This window comes from Pipra filicauda, unplaced genomic scaffold (assembly GCF_003945595.2).
Source record: "Pipra filicauda isolate LSUMZ 115617 unplaced genomic scaffold, ASM394559v2 scaffold292_size926685_pilon, whole genome shotgun sequence".
NCBI classification, from domain to species: Eukaryota; Metazoa; Chordata; class Aves; order Passeriformes; family Pipridae; genus Pipra; species Pipra filicauda.
The window spans coordinates 672,080-691,533 of record NW_024104412.1 but is presented as its reverse complement, the minus strand read 5'-3'; the positions used below and the strand labels follow the sequence as shown (position 1 = coordinate 691,533).

General features: G+C 42.6%; 1 protein-coding gene across 1 annotated transcript; it reads right to left on the bottom strand.

Moving 5' to 3' along the window:
• Positions 1 to 698: 698 nt before the first annotated feature.
• On the bottom strand, positions 699 to 19,131 carry PARVG (parvin gamma). The gene is made up of 13 exons (XM_027730182.2): positions 18,910 to 19,131; positions 16,342 to 16,443; positions 15,816 to 15,880; positions 13,092 to 13,194; positions 11,947 to 12,087; positions 11,432 to 11,547; positions 10,675 to 10,730; positions 9,785 to 9,807; positions 7,803 to 7,861; positions 7,613 to 7,681; positions 7,075 to 7,176; positions 3,785 to 3,857; positions 699 to 1,875 (listed from the first exon to the last, which is right to left on the bottom strand). The coding sequence occupies exons 2-13, from the start codon at positions 16,418 to 16,420 to the stop codon at positions 1,796 to 1,798; spliced, it is 966 nt and encodes a 321-aa protein (XP_027585983.1). The 5' UTR covers positions 16,421 to 16,443; positions 18,910 to 19,131; the 3' UTR covers positions 699 to 1,795.
• Positions 19,132 to 19,454: the final 323 nt, after the last annotated feature.

Genomic DNA, 19,454 nt, shown 5'->3' with positions numbered 1-19,454 from the left:
TATAAATTGGCTCTCAGCATAAAAAGCAGATTAAAACATTAATTTTTAGTCTCTCTGTGGTTTTGATTCAAGCACATTAACTGTTTGTTTTCCACCGTGTGTTTCCAAAAGAATGATTTGTTTATAACAGGTTTAGGGAAGCTGGTGTTGGGAAGGGAATATGACCCTTTCATTTACTAAATATCAAGATCTACACTTCCCCTGCAAGAAATATTATTTATGCCAGAGAACAAACTTCTCAGGTCCCCCAGCTGACTGTTAGAAGCCCATCAAGGAATAAAGCAAGGTACTGATGCAGACTTGCAAATGAAAAAAAACCCAAGTATTCTTTACTCAAATAATTCAGAACAGCACACACAACTAGCGTGTGCTGGTCACTGGCACCACATATTGTATTTTTCTCTGTAACAGGCTCATTCTTGGTGCAGAAAGGATTGGGCTCAGGGCAGTTTGCAGAGCTCTGTCCCCCAGCAGCTGGGCAGCATTACCATTGTCAAAGGCAGTGAAGACTTATCAGCATTGCTATCCAAGGATCTTCCTTGGGCTCTGTGTCCAGGGGTAGACACAACAAATTCTCCTCTGTAAATGTCAGCACTCGAGCTCTGCTTTCCCGTTAACACACAGGCAGAGGATCAGACCAGAGATCAAATGTCAGAGGCACTGACGACAGGAAATCAGTTTAGATGGAAGCCAAAATAATACCAAAACTTTATTATTAGATCTCTAGTTTTCTGCAACATGACATAATTTTAAGGTCAAGGGAGTAGATGGAGGTTTTGAAGGAGCTGCTATTTAAAAGCCCCCAAGGAGGACCGAGGGTGACAGCTGACATAAATTGACACATCCAGAGGGAGATGCTGGGCTGCTTGGGGATGGTGGCTGGATAATTCAGCTGGGAGAGTCTCAGAGGAGTTTGAGAGCCCCTGCAGCACAACTGAGCTGCCAGAAGTGGTGGAAGCTGAGTTTCACTAATCCCACCCACGATGGTCTCTCCCAGCTGCAGAGGAAGCCAGCAACTATCCACCTCTTACTGGAGAGAAAGTGTGGACATGTGAGTCTTTCTTGCTTGACACAGGAATTGGGATTCCTGCCAGTCAGAGATTACAGTAGGGCTGCAGCAGGCTGAAGCCAGCCACAGCTTGGCACTGGCTTGGTAAGGAAAGAAGGGCATCTTCCTCCAGCTGTGCAGGAGAGCCCTGTGTCACTGCACAGCCTCACATTGATCTGAGTTCCTTCTCCATGAGCAGTGGAACATTCATCAAACACTCGGTAAGTTCAGATTTCCTTTCTGCTGCCTATTCCCTTGGTGTCCAATCCATATCCTCTTGTCTGACAAGCTCTGGCCACCTCTCCAAAGCAGGTTTTGAACTTGAGCTTCAAGTGAGTCTCAGTCTTCACCTCTCCGCTTTCCAGAGCGACTCAGAAGCAGGAAAAGTGGGGAGGCTGCAACAACAACTTCCAAATTCACCTTAAGGAGCAAAGAACTCAGAGTCCAGAAAAAACACACATTGCACCTCTTTGCAGCACTAGAGAAAACAAAAGGCAGGGTCTGGAACAAGAGCTACAGCCACAGAATTACACTGGCCATGGACACACAATATTTAAAGTCACTCAGGCTGTACATGTGAAAGGTTGCATGAATAACAGACTTGCACATACAATGTTAACACAGCAAGTGTCAAACACGAGTTCAGGCACAGAAGCAGTGGCAAACAGAGCTGGGAATCCAAAAATCACGCCGTGACATGCTGGGGGAGAAAAAAAAAATAAAAGCTCAAGCTTTTGGCCTTGTCCTTCATGCTTCTTTGGTCTTGTACTTGGAATACAAGCAATAGAGAATCCTCATGGTAGTCTTCATATCTCCCTTCACAATATCTGTGGATACACAAACCAGGGACAACAAAAGCAGATGGGAAGTATTAGCAATGCCTGGAACAGAAACTGCAACTGCCAAAGGATCTTCCACCTTTCCCCAATTAGAACGGGAACTGAGACAATCTAATTGCAACAAGAGGCAAAATAGGAACTACAGAGCTAGAAAACTAATTATTTATTAAAGGAACTTGAGGAAAAGGGACCTTCACTGCCCTATCTTGCTGTAAGACAGGGTAAATAATGCATAGTAAGAAATAATGCTTCACTAGCAGAGAACTGAGTAGATAATTTAATAGGGCTTTCTAGCCTTAGTTGTTTATGATTCTTCTATGTCAGGAACCATGTTGGGAATTACCTGACACTTTATTTTTTTTGTTGTAATATTTCCATCATCTTTCGTTGCCATTGGTGGCTTTCTTTTTTTGGTTTGTTTGTTTTCATTCAGTTTTCCAGCTTCTGTGTTCTTGGCTAAACAAACTGCTCTTGTATTTAATAACTGCAGTGGAAGAGGGCAACTGATTTAGAGGGTTTACTGTTCTTCTTACAACGTTGTAAATCACTGGGAGCAAGATTAACAATGAAACACTGGTAAATGAGATCCTCGAGCAGCCTAAGTAGCCTAGCTGTAATAAGTACCCTTAAATCATATTAAATTTACTCACTAGCTGAAGGTTTTCCCAGGGAAGCTAAAAAGGACTTGGAGATGTTGGCACCAGTATTTCTTATCCTGATCAACTCTGTGTTTGAGGCAGTGTAGAACAGCCAGAGGGAAGGGAGGAAAGCATGGATTTATCTCCTTTCACACAGAAGGTGGATCTCAGCATGGAGACCTGAGCTCACTCTTTTAACAGTACCATAAATAAAGGCTATTTAGCTTTTCAGACTCCCAGCTCTATGTGACACAGCAAAAAGCCCACAGGCAAACTGCTGACATCACCAAATCATTCATGGAAGGAAGAGAACAGAAGAAAAAAACCAAAAGTCCTAAATTCCATCTTTCCCTCTCCATGATTCCAAGTGTCACATACCGAACACACACATCCATCTCAGAAGTAATTACCAGGGGCAGAGATAATCCTTTCCATTTTTAATAAAGATTTGCCTTTCTTGTTCAACTCCAGGCTTTTGGGCTTGGTGGAGGAAGGATGGGGATTGTGCCCTGCAAGGGGTCAGGCTGTGCAGTCCCAGCACCACCCACTGATGCACCCACATCTCTCGTCCCACGAGGAGCTGGTAAAACATTCTTTGTGGAATTTCTGAACCATATTTTTGTTAATTGGAAAATTGGAACTCATCCAAATGAAGCTTTTTTTTGGTTGTGGGTTTTTTTTTTTGGTGGTGGAACATGCCTGTATATTGACCCAGTGATGAAAGCACTCACTTGGATCAGCTCCCAGGTCTGAACCAAGCATAAAAAAAGCTTAAAACCTATGATTTTCATATTCAGGAGACTGACCCACCAGCTCTGCTGGGTTTAAATAGAGTGATCAGTGTTTCTGATTTTCAAGACATATTCTGCAAGGTTTTTTCCCACGTGAAACAAACTTGCTTTTAACACACTGAAACTTTTTTATGAGATGGGAAAACAATTTTCCCTCCAGCTCAGCTGCTGTAATTTCCCTGGGAGCTGTCACTGGTTTAAATCTTTAACAAATACTGAATTACCAACCAGTTTTAGTGTAAAGTTACTAAACTTATAACAATCCAACTTTTTTTAGTAGAGAAATAACGATTGTTCAAAACAAGTCTTATTTTACCACCACTATTCATTTCTGAACGAGGAGCTGTGGGGCAGCCATGTAATGAAATGTGTCACATTGCAGAACCTGCTCTCTGCAATTAATCTAATTTTTGCTAAGCCAGGATATTAGCAATTCTATTCCAGACAAGTTTGCACGCCATGACTCACCTTCAGAGTTCACAGAAAAATTCAGAAGACCTCCATCTGCCAGCAAGTCCAAGGCAAGGTTAACGTTGTGGAGCTGTTTGAGAGAGATTAATATAATAGAAAAATATTATAATATTTTCTCCCCCACAGTGCAGCGGCCAGAAGGCTTTAGAAAATATTTCTCTAGTAGCTAAAGATACTGATTCATAAATATGCACTTATATTCATCTCCTCAGTTTTCATGGAGTGCTCTTCAGAATTTCTACCAATTATAATATAAAATTAGATGTAAAATCCATCTCCAGCAAAATGTATCCCATGAGATGGGCAGAGGAATCCATCTAGTCAAAAATAGACCTTCACAAGTGAAAGACTTGTGTTAATGGATATTCCCATAGGGAAAACAGGCCAGATTCTTAACTGGATCTAATAAATGCATGGAGTTTATTTCTGTTTTTTTTAACAATGCCCACATGCCTACCACACTTGGAACAAACAAAAAATACAGAAGGAAAAAGTTCTGCATGTCTTATTCAGAATTTCCAGATGGGAAATCTCTGGATCAGCTGTATTTGTGAGCTAAAAGTTTCTGGCTGGACCACATAAGGGTGTCCACACACAATAAGAGCATAAATGATATCCTTAATAATACTCATGAGGAACTAAACACATCTATGAATGAAGGCTGGAGTTTTTTCTCAGAGTTTTCCTCTGTTTTTTCTCTCCCTTCCCACATCAAAACAGCATCACACACATAAGCAGCAGTTGTGAATGGTTTTTTCAATTGTTCCCTTAATGAACCAGCACAGGTAAAAGGGCCACATTTCCCTCTCTGGAATGCATGTGAGATTTTCAAGGAATGACAACATGCAGATTTCAAAATGGATCTTCAGCCAGAAAAACTGATAATTACCAAAGAAAAGAAAGCTTGAAAAAGGAAATTGTTTTATCCAGCTGCACTTCCAGCTGGACAATTCTCCAGGATTTACAACTGGACAGGAGTCAGGACATTTGGAGTGTTTCAGCTCTGGGCATGTTTTGGCAAAAGTATCGAGTTCACACAGTTTTGAGAAGCCCTGGGGCCCTCCTTCATCATCATCTTCACCTCCTGACTTTACAAAGCTCACCCCAATTTCAACCTGAACGCTTTTGTGATCATATTCTTTGTCACAGAATGCACACCTTTCCCTGCACATGAGCAGCCAGAGGTGGACTTCTTTACAGTTACCTGCAAACCTCATTTTTTTTGGCAATAAACACCCCAAAAACCCTGCAACAAACCCCCCCACACACAGAGTTGTCTTCTTGCACCTGCAGGTTGATCACATCCCGATTCCTATCATGGGACGGTTTGGGTTAGAAGGGACCTTAAGGCTCATCTGCTCCTGGTTTCCTCACCTCCCCATCCCTTCCTATTTCTGGTATCCATTTCCTCCTCATTCTCACTCCTTCCAGCCTCATTTCCCCTCCCTGCAGTTCATGAAGTGAAGCTCTGAACGTCCAGCTGTCCCTTCAGCTGCAGTGGAAGTCGATCAGAACAGTGCCTGTGGTTGTCATCACTTGAACAACACAAATGAGATCTGTTCAATCTCAGCAAAGGTTACATCTTCCCACTTTGCTGCACCAATTAATGTCTAAAATGACAGGGAGTCAGAAAGCACGGGGGAATTGAGAGACATATTTTATGTCCAAATGACAGCTGAACTACGGGCGATCAATATTTTTAGTTATGGTGTCATCCCACTGTGCATCTTGTAATGAACATCAGAGGAGAAACAAATGCTAAATACCACTTTGGCAAACTGTTCAACAGCAAGCCCAGTACTCGGAAGGAGCTTTGCTAAAATGAAATTACTCCAGTGGAAAGAACTGTTCTGAAGCAGTGCCCGACCCTATTATATTCTTCTCTGATGCCAGTGATGTGCAGGGTAAGAACTGGGAAGTCAGAGCTCTGATTTGTACCTGAATTATAGGAATATCTCATTTCTAGAGAGAAATCTGTGAGACTTGAATAGGGCTGAACCAAAACCAAAACGGTTATCTATGAAATTTTAAATAAGAAAATGTTCATTGACTTCCTCTGGATAAAGTTAATGAAAAAGTTAAAAATTTCTTTACAAGTCAGTGGACCAGGCCTAACAATTCTGAAAACTGGGTGAAGGAGAAAAGGAAGAAAAACTGCTCCAAGGAAATGCCCTTCAAAATATATTTTCCCTGTTCTTAGATTAAAAAAAAAAAAAAAAATCTATTTTTCCTAATAGCTTAAACAGTTACCCAGCTGACAGCAATGAAATGCTGGTGTTTGAACACAGGTCTCAAACAACTGTGCTTTTAAATGTTTTGATGAAAAGCTCCATGGGAATATTTATTCATTATTATGGGACCTCTGAGAATTTCCATTACAAATAAGACATTGACTGTGCTAAGGCTGGAAATCAGACAAAAGCTTCATCTGTGTGGGGAAGCTGTAATGCAAACCACACCAGAGGAGACATTTCCTTCTCAACTGAAAAGGATCTGACACATTTCACCTTCAGAAATCTGAGTATAACCCAGCCAAAATAGCTCCAGTGTCAAGATTTTCAGAGCTATTCTGTGACCCAAATGAAAAACCCCTGCCCACAGCAGAGACAAGCTGAAAATATCTCAAATATCTCAAAACATATCAACATTCCAGACCTGTGGAGGAGGCAGCCCAGCACATGGTACCTTCTGGCTGATGACAGCTTTTACTTCTAAAGCACAGATGAAATCTGCCTGCTACAGGTTGCAAAAGCTGCCAAGCAGGTCTGGCTGGGGAGGTTACAGCTCCCAGCCTCCAGGGAGGAAAGGATGTCAACTCTCCAGAGCTTTCCAAGCAGAGGGGGCCTTCAAGATGTTCTGGCCATGTCTTGATTAAGGTATGTTTTTAGGACAGCGTAGAAAAACCCAGAGGGATCCAGTTCTACCATGCAAGAGGTGTCATCCACTTAAAAACGTCTGCAGGACAGGCTTGTAGGGGATAGCCCCCTGATTCCCCAGCACACAGACCCTCTGCATTTCACCAGGAGGCTCCAGGAGCTCAGAGGTGCCAAACAAATGCAAGAGGTGCAAACAGTTGTTTGCCTCCCACGAGACGCTGATTTTGAAGACACCAGGGTCTTGTAACAGCACCAAAGGTGTGTTTGTGCAGCCCCAAACGCCCACCCTGCAAAGCCTGAGGGGGTCTGACCTCCCACACAGCAGCAGCAGAGCCCTGCACTGCCATCAAAGGCACTGAACACACGAGATGTTTGCTGTCTCAAGCTCGAAGTGGCTACAGAACAACCCACCATCTCCGTGGTGCTGGCTGGAGTCAGGAAGAAGTTCCTCAAATTCAGAAAGTAACCCTCCAGTTGTCCAATTAAGATAAGTAAGATAACTCCATCTGAAAACTAGAGGAAGAACGAGCTGAAAATTATTTGGCTTTAGTAAATTATTCCGATAAATGCCATTGCAGCAGTAAAGGAATTTAAATGTTAGTTACTCTGGCAATCACAGTCTTATGACTCAGCTCCCTCAACCTCTTTTCCACAGTGAACCTCATATTTAGATAGATAAGGCTCCCAAATTCATATTAGTGAAGATATGACCTTGTAAAAGGACAGCTGTTAGAGCAAACTATTCCAGGTGTGGAGAGAGACACAAGTGGCAAATGGGTAACTATAAATGACTGTATTTTTTCAATACTTTTTCAATAACTTCAGAGGCTGAAGCTTGATATCTCAACCTGAACCTGGAAATCATTGTTATGTTGCCAGATTTTAAATTGCTACAACAAAAAGGAGGATTCCTGGTGGTGAGAGGAAACACTGACAAAACCTGGTTTACCTGAGATTCAATGTCTTTCACACTTAATCCTAATTTTCCAACATGCTGGTTGACAAATTGCAAAAACACCTAAAGAAAACAGAAGGGGAAGAGAGGGAGGGGGAAAGAAAAAAATAACTTTTTCAGTGGAGATTTAACTTCTATGTTTTGCCTAACAGATTTTGACGTCTACTAAAAAAAAGTAAATTACCTTTTTGACAGCCTCCAGTTTATCTGGAGCACGGCTAAATAATTCATCAAAGGCATCATCTGTATCAAAACAACATTAATTGGTTTTATTTTAAATAACTGTCAGCTCAGAGGTTTAATGTGGCTCCAGAAGGAGAAAGGTACGTGCAACTTAAAAACCAGGGAGGAACAGAGTTGTAGGGGGGTGGGGAGAGATCCTGCTTTTATATTTATGTATTTATTTATTTTATTTTATTTGTATTTATCAGAGGACGGGGTGACAGGCTTCCCTTCGGCCTGACTACATCAGAGAAGACAATTTATTTCATTCAATAATGAAATTATTGAATTGAACTGAATCATTCAATAAAGAAATTATTGAAGGTAATTCCCTGCAGAGGTTCTCAAGATTTGTGCTGCCACCAGTCTGAGCAATGGCCAAGTTTATCTCTTTTCACTTATGGTTCTTTTGACCCTGAACCTCTGGGATGAAATACTGGGAGAAGAGGAGTTGTCCATTTTACTGCTCTGCCCCAACAGAAACATCAGGTACATCACATCTGCAGAAAAACCAGCCTCCTTCCTTCAAAATCCACAAGTTTGGAGACATTGCCCTTCCTCTGGAAACTCTGGGACCTCAAAAAGGACCAGTTTGAAGCTGGCACTGAGCTGGCACACAGCTCATTTCTAAGGAAAGGAGATTCATGGAATGCCCACCCTCACCTCCCTTTTCAGCCCAGGTCTAGTGAGAGCAGGATCCAGCTCCTCACTCAGCCACGACACTGATTCAGGCATGAACAAAGCCTCTGAAACACTCCTAAAAATGAAGAGCACTCTGGCAGCAGAATTAAATGGAGAGCCAGTTTCTACAGGAAAACCAGTGTTGTTTTTTTTAAAATGGAGAAGCACCTTTTGCAGGAAAGCAAAGGGAGCTCTGCGTAAGGAAGATTCCTCCCAAAAGACAGCGACAGGGAAGCCTCCTTTGTGAAGGGGTTTCCTCACGTTTCCCTGTGCTCCCTGTTGGGGGGCTGCTGCAGGAGCAGTGCCAGGGAAAAGGTGAATCCATCAAACAAATCCCTGAGCAACAGCCTGAAACCTGCAGCCACCGTGCAAACTGGAGAGCCCTCTCCTGGAGCCACGCTCTGGGATTTCTCTCCGCGTCAAAAATAGAGAGAGTGAGCATTTGGAAGAGTGAATTGCAGATTTCTCTTCACAGCAGAACCAACCCACTGAAAGAAACACCTAGTTATGGGTTGGGTTGGTTGGGGTTTTTTTCCTGTTCTTATTTTCACAATTTCAGCCCATGCTAGAGAACACCCAGTGGAATAAGCGATAAATACGTATTAGATGACATAGTTTGGACCTCTGCAAAGCATGAAAACACTAAAATAAAGGGCAGAGCAGGGAGTTGAAACAGTTGCCTTGGTTCTCTGGGGATGCAACGTGCTCCTTTACCTTCTTTACAAGGAAGAGCAGCTCCCACTGAAGCCTGAGCAGTGCCCAGACCTTCTGCAGGCTCTGTGCACGTGGATATTTTTCCCCTGAAGTGTTTCACAGCCCTGAAAAGCACTAAAGGGTAAAACCTCTGGGGATGTTGCTTTTACTGAGCTGCCACCAGTAGATTTCAAAATCTCATTTGCAAACTGTGGAAAGGAAAGTGCACTGGAACTTATGGGAGCAACAAGCACAACCCTGAAGGCTTTATGGTCATAAACAGTTCCATAAATCCACAACATATTTTGCCCCTGGACAAGGCTTTATTGGGTCATCGTTTCCTGTTGCCTGTAATCCAAGGGCAAAGTGGGCACCCAATTCCCAAACTGTATTGTGGTGATATGAACAGACATTAACATTTGGAGAAAAACACCAGGAAAAAAAATCCCTGAATCTCCACTGACTTTAGTGGGAGCACACTGATTTTATGGTGAGGTAAAACTGGCTCAGGACAGGGTGTATAACAGCACACAATAATGGAACACTGCACTTGGCAGTGCCAGCACTTACTTGACTGCGCTTCTGTGCTCTCTCTGGAAGTGCAATAAAAAGCAGGAATTAGAAAAATCATTCAGCAGAGCCAATCTTATTCATAAGCAAAGCTTATCTGCTATCTTGTAAAGGAGGAGATAGAGCTCCAAGTGCCATTAACTTCATGTCAGAGTGACTTTCCAAGAGACATTTTTAAGTACACTTTATATCTGCATAAGCTCCTGGAAGCCTGTGAGATTTTAACTGGCCCACAGACCAATGAATTTTATAAGCACAATCCTTAATATCCTCTTCCAATAAGCTGCTCATGATATTAGAGTTTGAAGATGTTCTGGCATATAAAAATGATAGTAGGAAAATCTGTTTCTAGTTCTTGGAATGATATCCATATTTTCTCAGTATATAAATGGTATCTTACTACTTAACTCCTTTGATAATGGCAGTACCTCATAAACTCAACAAACCTTTCTTTCTCAGCAAAATAAGGAAGGAATCACCTCCTTTCTCTTTATTTAATGACACAACAGCAGCGAATTAAAAATACACTTAAACCTTTGTGGCTTTAGAAAATTTCTAGTTTAGCCTAGCACAGGTAGATTTACAGTACTGGGATTTTATTACTGTATTTGCCATGAAATTCCACACTAAGCCTCAGAAATAATCATGCCTATTATTTTAGAGAAGTTTAGGTAAGGAATAAAGAAAGGTCTTCTGTCATAATACCAAATCTGAAGGGGGGGATAAAAAAAGGAAAGAAATCAGAGAAACAGCTCAAATGCATATGCATGCCTGGGTTTGCACCCTTTGTCATCATCATGATCCCAGCTATTTTTTCCAAGGGGGAACACACCCACAATGGTTCTTTTCTGGTTGACAGTGTTAAAAAAACCAGATATATCCCCTCTTACTTGTTGTCTGTGATATTTTCCACCGCATTTGATGCCTTTAATCCTCTGGAGGTGTTCTGTTGAAAGGACAATAAAAAAACTGGAGTTTGGCACACACACACACAAAAATCATAAGCAGTAACGAGGCTTTCATGACTTGTTTGCAGCACTGGAGGTGGTCACCTCTGCCTTATAATAACCTTGTGCCATGGCCTGCCACTCACAGATAAATCCCCCATGCAGAGGACTTCAGTTTTCTGGGATGCTTAAATTTAGGATGGCAATTCTTGACTATTTCTAAAGCCCCTTGGGAGCTTTTCTTACATCCTTGTTCCTTTTTTCCCCTCTATATAGTTCTCAGTACTCCACATAGCATCAAAAAAACAGTGCTTCCCCCATCTGACAGCCTGAAGAGACAGGCCAGTAAAAACTCCCTTCCCCTAAAGAAAGAAACCCTCAGCAACAAATCAGTGTCATAATTTATGAGTATAGGCTTCTACTTTAAAACATTTAGAGATAGTAACAGCAGAATATCTTCTTTTTCCTCTTTACAGGCACCAAAAGCTGTTTTCAGTTTGGATAATTCCTTTTTTTTTTTTTTTTTGATCAAGGAAGAAAAACAGCATAGTGTTTCTCCCCTTTAAAAAGTAGAGCTGAACTGAAAACTAAATCTAATCCAACAAGCTGAGAAATTAAAAGGCTCACAGAAAATACTGATACAATTCCAAGCAAGTTAGCCTTGTGAAAGGACTCTGGGTCCTACTGGAACTAGAAATACCTCAATGGTGATTGTTTCCACTTGAACATTTGGAGGTAGGGCCAGGCTGGGATTGAAGTGCTTTGCTATTGCAACCAGGAGGTGCAGTGTGCTCAGCAAGTCCTTTGTCAAGATAGCTGTTCCGTGGCAAGAAAGAAAACACTGTTTAGTGTGCAAAACGAGTAAACTTCCCTCCAGCATCGGGAATTCTCCCTGTGCAGAGGATCCCAAAGTCGTGGGGGACCATAACAGAGGTGGGACACCAGACTGGGGGTTGTACAACATCACGATTTAGCAATAGCACAGCTTCAAAGTTCTCTTTGTGAGACATGTGTGTGGACACTAAGGGCTGGTAAGGGACTCACAAGCCACACACTCAGGGGAGGCAGAGCCAGTCAGGGGCAGGGATTCCTGTCTCACTTTTGATTCAACCAGGCGTTGAAAACAGGCTCTTTAATTGCTGTTCTGGCAGCCCTTTGCCTCACAGCAGAAGCCCTGTGATGGATAGTTTCCTCCTGTTTCACTTCTGCACCTACATTCCACACTCCACTTCAGCTGACTCTCCTCCAGTTGCAGACACTTGGCCACAGCTTCCATGAGCACAGAGAGTTTCTGGCGCTGTTTCTTCTCCGTCAACGCGATCTTGTCGACATCCAGCTTGAGGGACCCCAGCTTTTCTTTTAGACAGTCCACGGGAAGTGTAAGGCAAAAAAAAAAAAAAATTAAAAAATAAATCAGAACCACAAAATGGCAGCAAAGCACACAAAGCCTTGTTTTAGATGTCTGATTGCTTCCACAGCCCCACGGCCTTATGCCTTGTTAAACTCCTGTGCTCTCTGAAAGCCTCAGTAAAATCAGTGAAGCTCTGCAAAAGGGAGAGGACTCAAGTAATTCCTTGCAGGATCACCCCCAACACTCTCCATTCCTTCTTTTCTTAATGGATGCTACAGAAATCCAGCGAGTGAATCTTTCCTGTAGATGGTGTGCAAAGAAATCCCAGCTCATTGCTCAGGCAACCATGTTCATGCTGCCAATCCTGTCCATGCTGCTGCTCTCAGCCTTGGTGGAAAGGAGACATGATTTGAAAGACATCCCCAAAGAGAGTGAAAAGGGAAAGAAAAATATAGTAGGGAGAGGAGAGATGTAGAAATCGAAACAAACAACAGGCTGCTCCAGGAGGTCACACCTTTATACAAGCACCACACAGCACCAAAAGCCTCTTTTAGACTTCTATCAGTTCCAGTTCCAGCCCAGTTCTTTAGACCTAGAACTGTTTAATTTTTATTTTTTTTAAAAAGCAGGAAAACATGTATATTACAGTGCTGATTCCATCCAATGTTTCTCAGAGCACCACAAGTCACCTTTGTGCTCCTGACTAATGAAATCCTCCTTTCTCTCAGACACACCGAATTTCGCACTTCAAAATGCAAAACCTTTTTATTGTGTCAACTAGCTGGTCAAAAGATTTTCCTAGAAATAAAATAATTATGTAAAACAACAGTGGATCATTGGGGCTTTTGCTCAGAATTGCAATTATCACGGATGGTTCAGTGCAGTTCTTCCTCTGTTAGGGAAGTGAGACCCTGGTAGGTCACTGCCAGTGTGAGTTGTGAGGTTTATTCTCTGATCTGGAAGTTCCCCCGTGATGTGTCTGGGAACTAAACTCAAAGGAACAGCTTACCCAAGAGATGATGAAGTACCAACCCATCATACAGGTCTTCTTCCAGACTTTTAACTACTATGTGTTCCTCTTGCAGAGTTCTGTTAATCCAGTCAATCAAAAACTGCAGAGGAAAACAAAGCAGCTGCAGTTATATTCCTGTTGTTTAGACAGAATAGCACTAGGCTGTGCTTCACCTTTCTCTGTAGTCCCTTATCACATCTTGGTTTGCTTTCAGCCTCCACTTCCTTTGTGCTTTTTGGTTGGTTTTTAAAGGGAAGTATCAGTTCTTCCTGCTTTTCAAGTGAGGTAGACACCTCACTAGTTATATTCCTATGAATTCTGTGGAATGGTTATAGAGTTGGGAGACCCATTCCCACTTCCAGCAAGGAAAAGGCTGCACAGTACACTTCCCACCCCCTGCCTTTATCATATATCACAGAATTCACACAAATTCAGCAGAAGTTTGTAAGAAAAGAGGTTTCACTCATTCTGTGGGTTATTCCTTGTACTCATCCACGTTACTCCCACTCCTCCCTTTCCTCTCCTACTTTAGTTTCCTTTTCCTTTTTGCATTATTATACTGCACAGTCCCCAAATACCTTTTTGGGGTTTTCTTACATGGCAATCCTCCCACCAGCCTTTCCAATATCCCTCCTGCCTTTGCAAGGGGCAGCTGCTCAGGAAGCCAAGGAGAGCTGGCTACAACTGGAAAGGAATCACATGAAGAGCACTCCTACTCCTCAGCACTTCCCCAAGCATGTATTTTATCCATATATTTTGATGGAAAGGCTGAAGCAGAACAGAAAAGCAGTAGCCCCAGCTGGCTGCTAACATGGACATCCCTCTTGAAAGAAGGAGGGGTATTGCTTGTATCACTATTTGAGTGAGTGTCTGGAGTTTGCCTGCTGTAAACAGAGGAGAAAATTCATAGCAGGTCCCTGTGAGTTATCCAACATTAACAAAAATGTAAAAAGGGTTTGAAAAAATATAAATATCTTGCTTGAAACTGCACAAGGAAAGACAAATGCCTGAACTGAGAACCTGCCAAAGTGTAACACAAATTGTGTGCTAAGAGCGTTCCAGAGCAGAAAGCTGTGCTCCTCAGCTAATGCTTGCTTCAGATGTGTGAGGGGTAGAGCAGTACCTCAAATATAGAGGGAAGTCAGAAAAGCAGCACATAGTGCTGAGGACAGACCTGTCACATCCCTCACTTGCTATCTCAGCTCCAACCAGCCACATCCATGGCCTGCAGCTCACACAGCTCTGCTTTCTGACCCACTCAGCTGCAGGGCAGAGCCTTGTGTCTAAAAAGGAGAAAGGAGGAAAGGAATACTTGGAGAAGTTTGCTGCTGGCTGCCCAATGTAACCATCTTCTATTTTACATGCAGCTCGATATTTATAGTAACCACAGTGAGCCACTTCTCATTCCTTAGTTCTCCAAAGACACCTCAAAATGAAAATGCAGTGAAAAATCTTTCTCCCAAGACAGTTTCCTTGCTTCCCTTGTTCTTCCCTTGAAGACACCTCCCTGTCCCTGTCTCCATCCCAACCCCTTCTCTAGAGAAGCATCAATTCTTTAGATTAAGAAGACAATCAAGTGGCACTGATGGGCACCCAGAGGGCTGTGCCTCCCTCAGGACTCAATTTCCACCTCCACATCATGCAAAGAAAATAAACTAGACAATGAAGAACATTCTTTCAGGAATCCCTGTCAGAAAATGGATTAAGCACTGAAGCTCACAGAGATAATAAACTGAGCGAAACTCTTCATTTTTGGCAATCTGGAAAGAACAAATCCAGTGTTTCTGTAGACAACATAATTGCATTTTGCAGCACCACCTTTCAGATTTTCTCTTCTGTACAGAAACATTGTGAAAGCCTGACACAAAAATCAAATCTTTTTGATCAAATGTGCCCGAAAACGTAATACAGGAACGCACCTATCCACGGGTTTATAAATGCCAGATAATACAAACATCAGCACACAGCTTGAGCTGCTTTTCATAATATTTATAACAATTTCAGCACCTCCACAATGCAAGAAGTGCTGGTCTCATGAGAGACATGCCACTTTTCTTCCAGGGAATTGCAGTGTGTGAGCCTTCCCCTGGGCTGTGCCGTTAGAGAAAGGCAGTGACTGAGCACACGGGGCGTGGGGGGTGTCAAAATTACTGGGAAATAAAGCACTTTCCTGTGAAATAGGATTCACCCCTCACATTACCTCAAGCAGGCAGTGTATCCTACAACAACCTGAAAGTTTTTCTCCTGGATTCCTGGTGAGTTGCATGCATGCTCTCCATCCCTTCTCCCTCTGCTCTCTGTCCCCATCAGGCTCCATCGAGTGGAGGCAGAAGACAAGACAGATAAGAAGCAACCCTAAAACTTGTTATCATGGGACCATGCAGCTGGATTCTCATCACAATGAAGCAACAACTGGGTGTCTCTGGTGTGCCTCACCCACATCTCCCAGGCTAGGAGGTGTCACACTAGAAACAACTCGGTTTTTAACTGCACTCAGCTTCACACCCAGCACTGGTCACTGCATTTGAAGCTTGGTCCTGTTTGGCCCCAACCACCCTGACATTGTTCTGAGGCAAAAGCTCTGGTTCAGAGCTCATTCCCACCTGTAGAGAGTGGGATCTAAGCACTGGGCTGAACACAACAGGTTCTCTGGTTCCTTTAAGTCGACAGGTTAAAACAACCTGAGGTGAGGGTTAAACAATATAGTGAAAGAAGTGGTACCAGTTTTAATTGTTCCAACTTGGGATTGTTGCTTGAGGTGGGTTTTATGAGTTTCCTCTTCTCACCTGTGGAAGGAAGCAAACATTACAATTGTCAGATATGACTACTGCAAGTTTGTGGCAAAATCTGCTGCGAGTTTGATATTCCTAATAATCACTAACTGCCATTTTTTGTTTTAAATGATTCCTTATCGGTGAGAAAATGGTGCATCAGACTATTAAAACTGCTGTTGGAAATGATGCTTCAGTGTAATTCAAACCAGTAAGATCTGGATGGACAATTCTGGAAAGAGGAAAATAAAGTCGGTCAGAACCTTATACTATTTAAATTTCATTTAAATAACCAGCTGGAATTTGTGTTGCTTCTTCATGATGTGCCTCCAAAGAGTCAGCAGCCAAATTACACACAGATAAAACCATGGGATCACTGCTGAAAAATATACAATTCACCTGCACTGCACATTTTCTGTTTGGTTCTTCAGGTGGTTCTTTGGACCTTTTTCTCTCCAGGTTCATGAAGTACATACCTTTAGCAATGACGGTCTCATTTAGGAACTGATCAACTGTAGAAGGCTGTGTAAACACATTTAAAAAGTCTGAATCCATTGTCTTTTCTCACTCCTGGTAAACTGATAAAAAATATGGGGGGAAAAGGATCATTAGCAAAGGCACATAAAGATCAAAATTAGTGCTAAGAAGAAAACAAACCAAAGGGGGTTTTATCAGTTACTGTTTCATGATCAGTGGATTGTTTTAAAAAAAAAAATCTGAAAATATATTTAAATGTGTGTAAAGAAAAAGAAACTAAAAACAATTTTCATTTTTCCTGTTAATCATAAAATATAGGAGAAAAAGCCCTGAAGCACTAAAACTTGCTGTAATTCCATCTAATTCTGTTTTACCTCTAATAGGTGAGTAAAATCCTATTTCAACTGAAATAAAAAAAAACTTTCAGTCCCAAGGTATTAACAAGTATCTGCTAGAAAATTTGAAAATTACCAATACTTAGAGACTATTACATCAAGACGACAGTAGTTTAATTACCAGCTGCCTACACAGATAAGACCAAAGACAGAGCCAGGCTCTACAGGCAGCTTACATGGCAGGGAATGTTCAGTTTTAAGTGCTTGCTTAAAGTCCACAAGACTAAAAAAAAACAGGATGCTTTAGCTTGGCAAAGATTGAAACTCAGTAAAAAGTTAGTTATTGGAATCTGCAGCTCTGAAGGTTCTCCCTCACATATTTATTACAGGCTCCAGTCAAAATGCTTTGTGAACATGTATTTTTTTTAACAGGGATTTTGCCAAGGCGAGAATATTGGTACAAAATAGCCACTGGATGCTTTTGCACATCAATCTGGTAATTCAAGTTGGCTTAAAATTGCCAGCAAGGCACTAGGAGAGAGGGTCACAAGGGACTTAATTTCATTATGGTGGCTGCAAAACTGAGTGCTATCTCTAAAAACGTCCTTGATAAAATAAAATAGGAGAAATTGAGTCATGTAGTGCCTGAGGAACAACTGAACTATCTGAGATAAGACTGCCCTGAGAGAGAAAAGTTAATTAATACAGAGCAACCTGAGGACTACTTACTTTTAAATTAGGTTTCTGACAGCTGTTATGCCTTGGGAAGTCCTGCTCATAATGGTAATTGTCTGTGTAAACCACAGCTTACACTCACTCAGCTTTGCTGCAAAACTCAGCTTGTGTCTCTCTTATTTCCCTCGACTGTCTGCCCCTCAGAGGGATGTGTTGTGCCTGCCACACCCTTGGGCTCTGCCTGGCCCAAACATCAGAAGCCACTCTAAAATTTGGAAACCTGTAAGGAAAGGCCAGAAATTCAGAATGTGCAATAATGTAATGTCATCTCCTCTAAGGCCTCAGTCCTGTGTCCTATTCAGTCAGCGTTAAAACTGCTGCTCTGGGTAACCAGACTAACTTGCCCATTACCCAGTCCCTTACAGCACTTCCCCCAGAAGCAGAACCTTGGGGGGAAAAAAAAGAACCCCAAAAAACCACAAGCAGAGCAAGGATATAGAGAAACTTCCCTAAAAAACACTTCAACAGGGCTGCAGTTCAGCCTTCTTGAATCAAAACTGGGGTCCTGGTCATCAGGAGCTGTCAATATGTTGATGTTCCTCTCCTCCCAATTCCTGACACTGTCTGATTTTTGATCAGGCTGACACTTTAATGGAGCTATTTATTATATCTCCAAGATCTTATTGCAAAGCAGCAACACCCCTCAGAGCCCATCATTTGTCTGCAGAGCCAGTATTGTGTTTCACCTCTCGTCTCTCAATATTGATTCCCCACAGGCACTGCAGAGCCTGAGCACTGCAGCTATTTACCACTTAGACTGGTTTGTTGCTAACAATTAGCATTCACAAGCAGCCCTTCCTGTGGCATGAGCCTTGGTCCTAGATCATTGTAGGAGACAACTGCTTGAATACTGATTGTAAAGGCATTTCATTATGACATTTTTAAATAAAACTGAGGTCTAATTATTGACTATGAACGTGACCTGCAAGTGAAATTTTCTCAGGTCAGGAACCAGGCTGTTGCACAACCTTGCAATGCCACTACTAGTTCTCTAGTTGGGTCAGAGCAGTTCACTTTTCCTCCACGAGTCTTCACAGTGTGGCTGTCAGATACCCCTGAGATAAAGCATTAATGAGTGGTGGGCTCTGGCTTACAAACTACCTGTAGAATACACACAGAGCACTTACCAGTGGTACCAAACTGTTTCAACTGCTTTACTTCCTCCTTGAAAAGACAAAAGCCCTACTCTGCATTAGCTCACTTTCCCAGGAACACTTGTCTAGATCACAGAGAAGGGAACAAAAACCAAGCGGGAATGTTAATGTTAACATTTCTGTCTTCAGAAAACCGCAATAAAAAAATAAATAAGGAAAAAAGAGAATGTGCATTGTGCACCGAGTTTAAAACTTACTTTTACTTAAAACTTACTTCTACTTCCCTGTTTAGTGCCAGACCTTTCAAGAGCCATTTTTTGCCCATCAGCATCAGACGATACCTCAGCAAGAACAACCCATGTGGACACACGGTTAAAAAAGGAGTCCCTTTTCCCAAACTTACTGTTCTCTCCTCCGGTGGCTCTCCAGCAGCTCTTCCAAGATGTTCTCCGAGCAGGCACGATGGGATCTGTAGAGAGGGGGGGGACTGGCCCCAGGCTGGGAGTGTCTGCCATGCAGGGCAGCCCAGGGTGTGTGGGGGGAAGTGGTGTGGTGCTCACTGCTCCTGAAAACGAAACCAGCCTCGCATCCGGAACCTCATTGTCTGTGTGCCTGCTCCCTGCTGCAGGAGAGAGTAAACAGGCACACAAATGCAGGAAACGTGCAGCTCCTGGAACCCCAGAGAGCACTGCAGAGAGGAGCACTCCTGCATGGCACTGCCCAGCTGTGCTGCCCTGCCTCCGGGGAGACTCGCTTCGGCTTGGCACATAACCATAAACCAGCCAAGGACAGCCAAAATCCTGCTTCTACTCATGGTCCTTCAAGCATTTGGTAAAGCAGATCAGCACCACTCTACCCACCTGGTGGAAGGAGACATCCAGGCAGGAGATGAACTCATTTGTCCCTGGAGAACCCATTAGCCACAGCAGGGCCCAAAACCCTGAGAGC